Below are 14,542 nucleotides of genomic sequence, written 5' to 3' on the forward strand. Positions count from 1 at the left end.
ATCTCTAGGAACCAACCCCTTGGTATTCCTGAAGATCAGATAAAGTAACACGTCGAGCATCATGCATCTGACCTTGGAACTTCTAGACAGCTGTCTAGCAGTAATCAAGAAACAGTCTCTTGAGATCTCCTCGAGCAGTGTGCTGATTTTGGGATTAGACATCATTTATGAGCTGTAATCATTCTCCCTCTAACGTGCGTACTTGGTTTTTGTGCTAAACTCATGTTTGTGTGTCGTTTTGCATGCGCCCTAATTTGGGTATTTAAACGTCTTTTTTCACAATTGCACACTTTTCACTCACAAACACTCCTAACCCTCTCCTTCAGTTTTCCTCTCTCTCTCTCTCAAAGGCATTTCTGCAGTGTTACTCAAATTCTTCAACCTTCACATCAAGTTCATCAACGATCTTCATGGATTCTCAACAACAGTCTATGTACAACTTCTCTCAACAGATGAACTCAAATGAGCAAGCTCCTAGTTCAAGTCATCAAAACCCAGCAATCACCGGCGTCGTTTCCACTCCCATTTATAAAGAACCTCACATTCTTGATCGTGAGCCTAATATCCATCTTGCAACACCGTTTGAAAAGCTGGAAGTGTTGTGTGAAACCTTGGTGGATTTTCACAACATGAGAAGAATTGGTGTCGACCTCACTGATGAACTCAAGAAGCAAGGGTGGGAAAACTACTTTCAACGTCTCTATGGCCCAGTCTACACTAATTTGGTAAAAGAATTCTGGAGGTTCGCTAACTCTGACGATCACTACATTGTCTCCTACGTTTTGGGAGTCAAGATAGTCATCACAGAGAAACCAATTGCTTCTCTTCTGGGCATGGAGAAGACTGGAGGAAGACGTATATATAACATCAATCCTAGGGCAAAGTATCTGTCCCATGAGATAAACCCTACAATTTTTGAACAGAGTGCTGAAGGCAAGCATTCCAAGAACAAGGAACTACATCAGAACCTCTGGGTATGGCTGAAGATCATCTTAGGCACCATCCATCACCGCCCAGCCTCAAACTCCTCAGATTATATCAACACAGACCAGAAATGCATTCTTTACTTCATACACAAGGGTCTGAAGCTCTGCCTTCCAGCACTCCTCTTCAAATATCTCAGAGACTCCATGAAAGATACCAGAAACAACATGAAGACAAGGAATTACATTCCTCTGGGGATACTTATATCTGATGTGGTGATTGAAAGTGGCCTCGTGGACCATCTGATACAGTTCAGACTCAGGGAAGACGTCATGATAGATACTGGAAGACCTCTGAACGCTCGCAATCTGAAGAGCATGGGAATTATTAATCAAGTAAGGGTCAAACCAACTCTAGACACCTCCTGGGAAGAACTTAAAGATCATAGGGAGATCCCAAATGGACTCTATCTGTTCTCAAAGATCGACCCTCCAGAGATAGTCATGTACTATTTACATGATCTGCGCAAACAAGGAGTAGACATCTCAGATTTCTCCTTAGACTGGCTGCCCGAATTTCCTCCAGATTTCATGAAGAGGCCACGAGAACCATCTGAGAAGGCAAAGCAGGCAAAGAGAGCAAAGTTGGGAGAACCATCTGGATCAAGACCTCCAGTACCTCTAGTTGGATCACCTGGTAAGTCTGTACCTCTCCCTCCTTCTGTAAAAATTAAACCAGTTGCTTCCTCACTCCCTCAACCTTCGCCCATATACACAACCTCTGAAACTCCTCCCTCAACCTCTAGACCATCTAACCAAACTTCTCAAAAATTCAACCTTGCCACCACATCTCTACCTGTTTCAGAAGCAGAAATGCTGAACGAAACCACTTCACCCTCCTCATCACCATCTCCACAATCCCCACCTTACTACACCCTCTCATCTGACACTGAACCTTCTGACCCTCACTCTCCAACTCTGGCTCAGCTTCAAAATCGTGCTTTGGCCTCTCAACAGCCAACACACTCTAGCCCTGAACCAGAAGTTACCTCTCCACCCCCAGAAAACCCAAACACAACCACCTCTGACCCCGCACCATCCGAACCAATCCACTCTGAATCACAACCATCCCAACCACAACACTCTGAAACACCCCAACCAACTACCTCCACTGACCCACCAACTCCAACTCTTAACATAAGCCCCCCCACTTCTCATTCCCAAGCCTCTGAACCAGAAACCATCCTTCTGACCCTTGAGGAAGCAATTAAGGTGTTTGCAGAAGCTTCCGTTGACAAGGTCAAGTCTCTGACCATCAACTCTGGCATCAGTGATGATCCCTCCGCTGTAAGGACTCACTAGAACAGAGTGATTAGTTGGATGACTTCTGAAGCCTTCAAACTGAAAGGCCTCTCTGAACAAGTCCGCAATGACTTCATTAGAGACGCTGAGATCAGACTCCAGGAGCGTCTGGCCAGAGAAGCTGAGGAGCGGGCAAGAAAGGAAGCTGAAGAGAAAGCAAGGCAAGAAGAACTTCAGAGGATCAAAGAAGCTGAAGCCAAATCCCTTGCTGATGCTGCTGCTACTGAAGCTGAGGCAAAAGCCAAAGTTGCCGCTGAAGAAGCAATCCGTCTTGCTGAAGAGTCTGCTGCCAGAGTCAGAAACGATGCACTGACCCAGGGGGAGTCCTCCACCTTCGTCCCTCTGGTCCTAAAGACCCTTGAAGAGCTACAGAAAGAACAACAGGTAGTTCGAGCCAGACTGGACCAACAGGACTCTGTCAATGTCAACATTCAGAACATGTTGTCCCAGCTGCTCCAGAGGATGCCTCCACCTCCAAAACCTTAGGCACCTAGGACTTTCTTTGTTCTTTCTGATTTTCTTGTTGTTTTATCTGCTCTGCTTGCTACTTTTTGTTTCCATGGTTGCTTTCTGTGTTTTTGGCTCCTGTAAATGCTACTTGTCAATATCAACCTTTTGCTAATATCTTTTTTTGCTAAGTCTTTTTTATTCTGACAAAAAGGGGGAGAACTAAAAACAGCTCTGATGAAAACATATCTAACTCCTTTCAAACTCTGAAAACATTATAACTTAAAGATATGCAGGAAAGTAACTAGAAACACCAAACCGTGGAAGGTCTGGTAAGAACTTCTGAACTCCCAAATCTAACTCAGGGGGAGCTCACTACAAGTCTGATCTAAGACTCTTTTCTGAAAATGTTTCATCTCTAAATTAAATTGCTTTGTCATCATCAAAAAGGGGGGAGATTGTAAGAACAAAATTTCTACAATAGATTTATAAGATTTTGATGATAACAAAGGATGAAACCAAAAATGGCACTCTAACGAGATTTTTTCTAAGTATGCAGGATTCTGAACAGTTATGAAGGACTCTCATCACATATCAGATACAAACGTATGTCAGCTACAAAGTATTAAAGGATCAGACACCGCTGAGAACGGAGTACGTCCAAGAAGTTCTGATTCTGATCAAAGAAAGACAGAACCAGAAGCTCCCACATTCTACTGGTCGTAGACTCTGATACTCTAGTAGACTAGTACTCTGAGAAGCTATGATGAAGACAGACGTGATCATCCTCTGAAGAATAACTCTGGTACATCAAGACTCTGATAAAGATTCACAAGTCCAGAAAGCATAACGGAAATGATTCTCACTATAGAAAGGAAGTATTTTAAGAAAGAATTTAAAAGGGAGACAAAATGGTTATAGAAAGAAACACAGAAGTAATGACATTGAATTCTCATCAAAGACCAAGATTCTGTCATCACTCCAACGGTCCTTCTCAACTACTATATAAAGGACAGTTTACCTCACTAGAGAGACACATCTGCAACACACAGAAACTTCATTCATATTCTCTCATTTTTTCACGAGCTGCTGCTCATAAGTGAAAAACTCTTGTTCTAATACTTTTCTGTAATACTTGCTTACTCTTAGAAGCACTTTACATTACAACTCTATTTTGCTTAAATTATTTTTGTTCCTCAAGTGACTCTGCGCAGTCTGTATACTTGAGAGGGCTAAGAGATTAGTCTCTTAGACGATTGGTTGTGTAATCTTTCAAGATTAGTGGATTAAGTCCTTTTTGAAGGCGAAATCACCTTGGCCGGGTGGACTGGAGTAGCTTTGTTTTCTAAGCGAACCAGTATAAAATTATGTGTGTTCTTATTCTTTGAAAAAGCTTTTATTTCCAAAACAATTCAAACCCGCCCTTTCTTGTTTTTCTCACCTTCAGTTTCAGCATCTACCAAAATTCTACTGAGGTAATATATGGGCCTTTCGACACCATTACAATCCTCTTCGGCTAACATGCTCCATATAGTTATATCAGATACAATAATATATAAACTCATACTTTTATTTCTACTGGGAGGTAACAAAATAAGAGGCTTGGTAAGGTACCCCTTGATCGCGTCGAAAGCCTCTTGTTGTTCAGAGCCCTAGTGAAAATCATTCTCCTTCTTAATTTTAAGTAGCGGCGAAAACACATTTATTTTACCACTTAGATTCGAGATGAACCTTCTTAAAAAGTTTATTTTCCCCAACAAAGACATGAGTTGTTTCTTTGTATATGGGCTTTTGAGGTCCAAGATCGCCTTCGTCTTGTTCTAATTGATCTTTATACCTCGTTTGTGTACCACAAATCCCAAGAAGTCACATGCGTGCACCCCGAAAGCACACTTCAATGGATTCATTTTCAGTCCATATTTTCTCATTCTATCAAACGAGCGCCGAAGGTGATCTAGGTGCCCTTCTTGAGATGACGATTTCACCACGATGTCGTCGATATATACCTACAGGAACTTCTCAATGAAGTCATGAAAGATGGCATTCATGGCCCTTTGGTAAGTTCCTCCTGCGTTTTTTAAACCAAACGGCATGACGACCCACTTGTATGTCCCCAGTGCACCAGGGCATCGAAACGCTGTCTTGGGGAAATCTTCTTCGGTAATGTGAATCTGATTGTAGCCAGAGTATCCATCAAGTAGGCTTAGATACTCAAAACCTGCGGCCAAGTCGACCAACATTTCCGCCACTGGAATCGAATATTCATCCTTTGGTGTGGCATTGTTTAGATATCTGAAATCTATACAAATCCTAAGAGTTCTATTTTTCTTGATGACAGACACTATATTGGCCATCCATTCGACGTACCTTTCCGTTCTTATGAAATGACTTTTTAGGAGTCTTTCGATTTCTTGCTTGATCTTCGAAGTAACGTTCGGAGCAATCCGTCGAGGGTGTTGCTTCCCTGGCTTCTTCCCAGGTTGGATAGGTAGTCGATGCTCTACTACACTTCAATCCAAACCTAGAATTTCGTCATAATCCCAGGAAAAGCAGTCCTTGTATTCGTTCAATACCTCAACTAGTTTTGGCTTTACCTTTGACCCCACCGTAGTACTTATGTAGGTTGGTCTTTTTGCGGTTCCATTTCCCAGGTCTCTTCGAGGGGATCTTGCACTTGCATCTTTTGGAACTCATTTTGTGGGTTCTTTTTGAACCCCAGAGGCTCATTGTCATAGATACAATCAAGCCTCCGGCTTTCTGAAGCTGTTTTTTGGTCTAGTCGATCATCATCTAGACCTTCGGCCTCACAGGCCAAATTCTGAAGTCTCTTCCTTTCCAGAATTGACTTCCTCTTGTTTTCAGCCAAATAGGCCGAAATTCGAGTCAGGCTTTCTGACTCAGCAGTCATCCTTATCGACTGTTGGCCACCCCGTAGGTGGAATTCCTGTCTCTGATCCTGTGTCTTCCTCTTTATCCCAAATGAAACCATGATAAGGGTCCAAGTTCAGAACTCGACCATTATTGACGGAAGTATAGGATCCCGATTCGTCATCACATGGCGCTACATTCGCCAAATGTTGGTCAAATGGCCTCTTGGAACCCTTGTCATCGAACCGGTAATATCTTTGGTCGGCTTCAATATTCTCTATGATGTCGTCCTTTCGTAATATTATAAGCCTTTGGTGGACCGTTGAGGGAACAACCCCCATCCCATGGATCCATTCTCGATCCAGGAGTAAGTTGAAGTTGGCTTTTGAATCTATCACCATGAATAGTGTTGAACGTGTTGTCGTGCCCGCCGCGAGGTCGACCTGATCAACCCCCATTATATTGCTGGTTTTCCCTTCGTAATTTGAAAGGACCATGTTGTGCTGTCAGAGATCTTCATCGACCTTTCCCATTTTCTAGAACAAAGTATAGGGCATTAGATTGACTGTAGCACCTCCGTCGACAAAAACCTTATTCACCGCCATTCCATCTACCTTAGCTCTGATGAACAATTGTTTTAGATGGTACATTATCCCAGGACTGGGCCTTTCAAACATTTCTTTATGTTCTTCCACCATGCCGCTATTCATAACATAGTAGCATAAAGGCTTTCCTCCATCTGTTTCGTCTAGTATAAAGTCTCCCTCTATTTCAGAAACTTCAGATGCCATGTCGTATTCGACTGGTAGTACCGAAACAATGCCACAGTTTACGATGAAATCATCACCATAGATATCGTCGTTGTTTTCGTCGTACATATCCTCGTCGAATTCCTCATCAGATTAGGAGAATATTCAGGTTCTTCTTCCTCTGGTTGGGGAGAATACTCTGGCTCCCCCTCCTTCAATTTTTCCTCGCTTCGTGGTTGTCCCTCGATCTCTAACGAACATTCCACGTTCTGAGTAGCTATCACCGCCTTCTTTCCCGTTGAGTCGGCGGTCATGGCCACTATCTGATTGGCCACCATTTTTGCTAGTCCTTTGACCTTTGACATTTGTTCCTTCTGTCTAGCAGTCTTCGATAGTGGAGTGGTAACGGCTTTCCCAGTTTTTTTGTTTCGCCGGTGGCATCTCCATTATGTCCTAGTCATTGGATTCTTTCCTTTGTAGTTAGGAGAGATTGTGTAGCCTCTTTTCTTCTCTAGAGACGTTGCCTCTTTCTCTAACACCCTCCATTTTGGCTTTTTTTGCCCCCCTTCTGATTGACGGATTCTATCCATTTCTCCTGTGGAACATTAGTTGGAGGAATGAATCTCTTTGGTCGGGGATGCTGAAACTATCTTCTGTATTCTTAGTTCCGTCGAGGTGCTCCATGCCTGTCGAACACGAATCATGGGACAACAGGCTTTTCCTCCTTCACGACCTTGTTGTCGGCCTCCAGTCTTTCGGCAGTTTTCTCGTCGAATACCACACTGCACTTCGAGCATAACAGAGATTTTGATCCCTTTTCCTTGCACTTCTCCTGGAAGTCAGACAAGCTTTCGCCAGGCTAGGGATAGGCCGACTCGGGCCTCCTTTGGTCTTTGTTTCTGAAACCTTCAGTAGTTTCGACCATCATTACTTTAAATGATTCAACTAACGAGTTTCAATTGAGAACCTCAATGAGACCATCAGTAGTCTCTACCATCATGCACTATAGAGGCTCTGCATACAAAGCTTCTTCCACCTTCAAAGGGTCAGAATCCACCTGCATTTTTGGCCTTTCGCCAATTTGGAGCCTTCCTTCTTTTAGAGCTTTCTGCACCAAATCCCTGAAAAGAACACATTGGTATGTTTTGTGACCAAGGAAATTATGAAATCTACAAAATCCCCTTTTTTTCTTTTTTTCTAGGGGAGGGTATTTTAAACCCCAAGGGACGATAATCTTACCATCTTTTACCAACAGATCGAAGATCTCGTCGCACTTAGACACGTCGAACGTATATGTCTTAGCGAAGTATTTGTCTGTTCTCTCTGGTTCAACAGGGTTTTTTCCATTCTATGGCTTCAAAACCTTGCACGCATATGGAGGTTCGGGCTTAAGTTCTTCCACGTTAACCTCACTCATGTTGGTTATATCTTCGTCTTCGGAAGAGCCTCATTCGACTGCGATGTAGGACACTTTCTCTTTCTTATGATATCGACCTACCTTACACTTCTCGGCTTTCAAGCGTTCGATACGTCGAACCCTATCGGCCAATTGGGCCATATCCCTAAGATACTGAATATCCAGCTTCTTCCTTATAGAATAATCTAGACCCCCAATAGCCATCTCGACTAGTTCGTGTTCAGGGACTTGAGAAAAGCATTGCGCCTTCAGTAGTCTAAACCTGTTCAGGTACTGATCAATTGACTCATCAACCTTTCGCTTAACGCTAGTTAGCTCCTTAAGGCTGATCTTTGATTGTCCCATGCAGAATTGTTCATGGAACAACCTCTCCAACTGTGTCCATGTTTGAATCGACTGTGGAGGGTAGCGTTATGAGCCATGTAAATACATTTTTTGTAAGAGAACTTGGGAAGTATTTTAACTTCAAGTCCTCATTGTTCTCTATGTCACCAGCTTCGGTCTGGTACCTGGCCACGTGTTCGATGGTGGATTCTTCGCTATCCTCCGTGAACTTAGTAAATTTAGGGACTTTCCATCCCCTTGGCAATTTTGTTTGTAAGATAAAATCTGGTAGAGGCGAGGAGGACGTCGACTGCTGGAGGCAAGGACTTACTCTGTTTCGCATTATGATTCTTTCGACGATAACCTCTAGATTTTGTTCCCCCATGGCTTCATCGTGTCGAACTTGTCGAACCACCTGGTCTGGATCCTAGTAACAGTTAACTAGTACCACAGGGGGCCTTCGTCCCACCCTTGGGATGTGTTCGAATTCCTGATATTCTTGTTCGACAGTATCGTCTGTCATCTCCTCTTGTTGAACCGGTGTTTCTAGCCGAGGAGGAGGCGTGGGATTTCAACGAACTTGAGCCCTTGGAGCCCCTAAAAAGTCTCCAATCCTGGTCATTTGGGTTGCCAACTGCTGATAGCTCTGCATCGAATCCTGGATCAAGGGCCTCAAAGTAGTACCCATTTGCTGATTAGCATATGTACTATTTCATGGTTACTTTCGTCCATTTTTTGTCTCATAACGACAACAAAGCTTGACGTAAAAGTTGGGACTGATTAGGACGTCAATCCGAACCTTGGGGGTCGACCAAATGGGGTTGCCAAAGGCCCAAACCCTTGATAACGAGGGAATGGCGATGACGAGGTATCACTGTAAGTCGAACCGAGGTTATGCATATTTTCCATAAACTCTATCGGCATTCCCAATGTTCTGTGCATGGGACCCGTGTAATTGGGCATATGTTGCCCCACAGTTCCCATGGTTGTCGGTGTCGGTGTTTGTGGCTGACACGACGTCAGAATTGGTCCTACAAGCGCTGTTGAAACCGTTGTGCCATACTGGAGCCGGTGCCAGCGGCCTGGGGCGTCGTTGTGTCTCCCGTCGAAGACGTTTCTTGGTGGGGTCTAGGAGACGTCATTTTTCCACTATGCAATCGCATACAACTTAACACTATTGAGGTCCCACTAGGTGTGCCAATTTGTTGTTTTGCGCAACAATCTCTAGCCTTCCTATATGAGGGTTACTTGTAGGACCGACTACGGAGTCCTGGACCTTAGTGTTTTAGGTGTATGGTTTTTTGGTAAACAGTGTTCTTGACAGGTTAAAAGAGTGTAAACGCGACTCTTGATGAGTCAGGGAGGTAATAAAGGTAAAATTTGAATGAAAAATAGAAACGATAAAGCACTGAAGCAAAAGGATAAATGATAAAGCAAGAAAAAGGTAAACTTTGCAAGATTAAATGACTTGTAATTATAAAGTAGAGGCAAAATACATTTTTGTAAGGAGAGTAACTTTTTTCTCGTAAACTCTTTGGTACTTTAAACTTTACCCATGGTCGAAACTGGCTTTTCCCTTAGCCGAAATTTTTCTGCTAACACCTAGGTACTCCTAGGGAGCCCTTTTTGTGTGTAAGTGTTTTGGTTGAAAAAGATGTTTGTTTTAAAAATAGAATGAGGGGATGAGAAGAGAATTCATCATTTACATTTTGTGTTTGATAAGACTTTTGGTCTTATGCCTACGTAGCAACATAAATGAGGGATCAAAACCTCGTAGTTCGTGGTAAAAATTTCAAAGATGGGTGGATTGATTTTAACAAAAGCTTAAAGATGTTTTGTTATCAATGGGAGAATACTCAACCAAGGATAACTCAAATCTAAATGTTTTCTTTGTGAAAAGTTTAAAAGGAAAAAGGCACAAAGTGGCCAAAATGATTAGATGAGGTGGTTAGTTCTTTTTGTTATTTTTGAAAGTAGTTAATATGATTAAGTCCTTTTACAAGTTTGATTAAGAAAATAGTTTAAAAATCAATGGTATAAGGCCAAGGTTTCTACTCATTAAAACAAGTTTAAGTTGAAAAACAACAAGCAAAGAAGTTTTTAAAATGAGAGGGAGATTTTGAAATTAAAGAAGAAGGGGGAGATGAAGAGGCTATCCTAAACAAGATTAAAAGTTATGAGTTGACAAGATCTAACCCATGAGAAGCATCCACAAGACAATAGTGTCATATAGAAATCCATTTCCTTTGGATTATCAAGCAAGCAACAAAGCCATAATCATACAAGCAATTAATAAGAAATCCAATGGTATCAAATAAAGATAACCAAACATCCAAGCTAGCACCCCAAAGAAAGCAATCTTCAATGTCCTTTAGATGTATCATATGGAAAATTCCTTTGAACATACTCAAAGAGAAAACATCAAATAATAATAAGATCAAAATAACAATCTGGACAAAGAGAAAGAGTGTCTCAGATAAACCCAAGAAAGTCTCTCAAGCTTGTATCAGATGAATGGCATTGTCCATGTTTTTTTCTCAAATTAATGGCATTGGCCAAGTTTCTTCCATAGCTCAGGAATGTTTCCTACTCTAAGTCCGTGGTACAAATCAAGTCACAGACAAATGTCCAACAGTCCACCAATGTGTTTTTTTAGGGTTTTTATCTTTATTAAATGTTTTAAGGTCCTAGGACCACAAACAAAACAATATCACAAGCAAAAAATATCACAAGCACAAAATATAATGGCTCAAGTGAGCAAGGATGAAAATAAATGAAGCATAAACATAGGCCCAAGTGGGCAAAGAGCAAATATGATATGATATGCTAAAATGAAATCATAAAGTAAATAACAAGAAAATAAAAGCATTAAGTAAATGACTCTAAAATAAAGCTAATATGATAAGATGTTAGTGAAAGAAGAAAAGATATTTTAGTCATCTTTTGAAGAACACTCAACTATCCACTCACAAGCATGAAAATATGAACTTATAAATCATTTATAAGAAGGGCTCCAACTTGGATAAAATCAACAAGTATGCCACTAGCTCTCACAAATGGAAAATGAGAAAAAATTTCACACAATACCATGAGGAATAGGAGACTTACAATCTCACTTATAAAAATTCTATTGCCTTTGGGACAAATTCAGCACTATGTTAAGCAATCGTAATTGGACTTATATAGAAGTCACAACTATCTGAGGCAGGTTAATAATAATGTTGGTGTTAATACATGCTAGAGATAAGGTATCCAAGACCAAGCTCCTAAAGCATATCACACACAAAAATAAGAGGGGATGAGCCTATCTCAACCAAGCTTATGTTGATTCATCTGAAACAAGGTCATTGATGAATCAACTAGCTAAGGATCCATGAGAAATCATTAGCCAAGAAGAGGATTGGGAAAGAAATGAGATGAAGATGAAGAGATGAAATGAAGAGGATACCAAATTGGTCAAGGGATGAATCTCACTTGATCAATACCATCCATTCATCTTGAGGGATGAAGTTTAAACTTCATCAACCCCCTATATCCAATGGTATTGACCAAGTCAAGGTCCAATTCAACCAAGAATAAGGCCAAACAGAAGTAAGGTCAACACAAAGTCAAAACAAAAGCTCAACAAGGCATTAAATCAATTAAACTATTCTTAAAAACATTTTAAAATGAAGAAAATAAATTTTTAAAGGTCAAAAACCTAAAACCCCTTCAAAACACCAAAGAAATGGCCAAGGGATTTATTCTAGGTCAAACAAGGTCAAAGGACCATTGACTAATTATTTTGGCATTTCTGAAAAGTCAGAAGTAATTAAAAACTAATTAAAACAAGTTAAAAATCACAAAAATTCACCAAAAACATCAAACTAAATCCAAAAATTAATTTTAAATAAAAAATGGGAAGAGTAAAATATTTGTGAATTTTTGGTGTTGGTCCCATAATTTTTGGATTAAAAATGATTTTATAATGAATTTTGGAAGAAAATACTATTTAAAAATCATTTTTAGAAAATTAAAATAAAACAGAAAAACATGAGCCATCAGATCTCCCTCATTAATTGAGGTGGCAGATTTGATGCTCCACAACACGCGTTCCATGGTGCACTTAGTCAACATGTCCACACGCGTGGTAATCAAAAGCAATGGAGTGAAGATCCAAGGGTGAGGGACAAACCACGTACCACCGAAGCCCTAGCTCCGATCATCTTCTCCAGTGAGGGTCACCGGACTGGCAGGATCAAACATTTCCTAAAATCGATGGATCATACATCGTTTTAAAGAGAAAATGGCAAGGATCACAAATATCACCTCCATTTATTCCATCTCTCACTCTATGATCAGAAAATTGGAGATAAAAATCAAGGTGCCCAACCTGAGTTGCTTCGATTCAAGTCCAAAACAACTCAGTTACATTGCCTACATTGGTAGGACTTCATCCATCACAAAATTAAGTTAAGATCTAGAGTATTGAGGGAGAATTGAAGGGATAAAAATATAGAAAAATCACCTTCTGTTAGCAGCTTATGAGCCATGGTCTTGATGCAATTCTTCTTGATTTTTCTTCCTCTTGCTTGCAGAAGTTGAATAGAATGGAAAAGAGATTGAATCCTTGTAGATTTTTTTCACAATCTTGAGTTGAACAAAAGCTTGATTTCAAGAGAAATCTTCAAGGAATTCTCTGTTCTGAGGTTATGGCAAAGGCTGGCAAAGCTTGCGCAAGGTTCCCCTTCATTCTGAGTCAATGCTACTTTATTTATAGTCCAAGCAATTCATTTCCACACCTTTCCATATTTGGATAAAAAATGAGTAATCTTGGTGCATGGGTGCATGTTCAGGCCCAATGAATGATTGAAATCCACTTAAAATTCGTGTCAATATGTTGTTGGAGGCATCACATAATGCCATTCAAAGTTGTACCATGATTGGAGTTCTAAACTTGCCAAAGCAACCCTTGGAAAGACCTCATAGACAATCCCTACATTTCTCATCCAAATGGTGTGATCTTAGACTTTTTGGAAATCCATCATTATCAGGAACAACTTTGATGTTGGGACTTTTTCTATTTGAATCTTGGAAAATGGAGAATTCTTGCCTTGAAGATGGAGGTATCAAACATACTTAGAAATTTTTCTAAGTTATAAGTCAAATGAACCCTCTTTCCACCTTGAATAACTTTTTATGTGAGCTTTAAATGAACTTGGTTCCTTCTACAAAGTTGTAGCTCTTTCAATCCTTTTCAATTTGATCACAAATTTTACACCATTTGGAGTTTGGATGATGGAGTTATAGATTTTAGAAGTTGAGGAAATTTGCTTGTTTAATGATGAGGACCAAAATGGACCTATAATGTTTCCTCATGGCACATGAAACTTGGATCATCTTCAAATCATAAAAATTGGGAAGTTATGGTTCTTGGATGTTGACCTTCTATCTAGGGTACAAACAAAATGACCTATAACCTTTCATAATAAAAAATGACTTTCCAAGGAAATTAGCTCTTGAGACCAACATCAGAGATGTTTGTAATGTCATAAAGAGTAACTTTTCTCTTGGAATCATTTTCATATGACAAACATTGTAGGATATAGGGTCTAGGGAACCCTAGATTTGACCAATTGGCTTTTCTGGTCAACCCCATTGAACCAACTTGTAAACTTGAAGTTCCTTTGCTCTTAGGGGCTCACGGAGCATCATACATGCTTATGATGATGTAAAATGAAGTATCCCTTGATATCTTTGACCAATTATTGAAGAAACTTGTTGAGGAAGGCACACAAGATACCAAGATGAATTAGGGCTTCCTTGGCAAACAAGCTTCAAACTCTTGATGAATTCTTGATAAAAAATGACAATTAAAGAAAATGTGGATCCATATATGATTCTTAGAACCAATGTGGACCTTTTCTTGCTTGATCCCTTGCATTGAGGGTCTCAAATCCTAGTTGTGAGCTTGGTGAGGCACAGATGGACACACACTACCTACAAGAGAAACAAAGTTATACTAGACATATTTTTGTATTTTGGTTAGCGAACAAAGAAAATAGAGTATGATACAATCACATATGCTTGGTGATCTCTCCCAATGCAAACCCAATGAATGATAGGTAAGGAAAATACCAAGGTGTGATCCCAATGCCAATGCAAAGCTATGAGATGGCATGAGGGATCTTAGAGGTCAAAATTAGGGTCTTACAACTGCCCTTATTTAAGGTCATTCTATTCGAAGATGTGAAGGTCAAAATATCTGTATCAACGTGGTAGTATGGACTTAAATAACAACAACAAGAAACAAATTTTGTCCCTAAGAGACCTAATGATGCATATGATATGAATGCAAAATATAATCTTCGTAGGGGGATATATTGCCACAAAAAAAAAAGAATCCAGAAGAAACTGAAAGTCCACAGGAGCATAATACATTCCATAAGGAAAAATCACTGAGGAGACAGAGA

General features: G+C 40.4%; 1 protein-coding gene across 1 annotated transcript; it reads left to right on the top strand.

Annotated features, from left to right (window-relative positions):
* Positions 1–1,301: 1,301 nt before the first annotated feature.
* LOC127080175 (extensin-like) lies at positions 1,302–5,444 on the top strand. The gene is made up of 2 exons (XM_051020508.1): positions 1,302–2,222; positions 5,355–5,444. The coding sequence occupies exons 1-2, from the start codon at positions 1,302–1,304 to the stop codon at positions 5,442–5,444; spliced, it is 1,011 nt and encodes a 336-aa protein (XP_050876465.1).
* Positions 5,445–14,542: the final 9,098 nt, after the last annotated feature.

This window comes from Lathyrus oleraceus, chromosome 5 (genome assembly GCF_024323335.1).
Source record: "Lathyrus oleraceus cultivar Zhongwan6 chromosome 5, CAAS_Psat_ZW6_1.0, whole genome shotgun sequence".
In the NCBI taxonomy this organism is placed as follows: domain Eukaryota; kingdom Viridiplantae; phylum Streptophyta; class Magnoliopsida; order Fabales; family Fabaceae; genus Lathyrus; species Lathyrus oleraceus.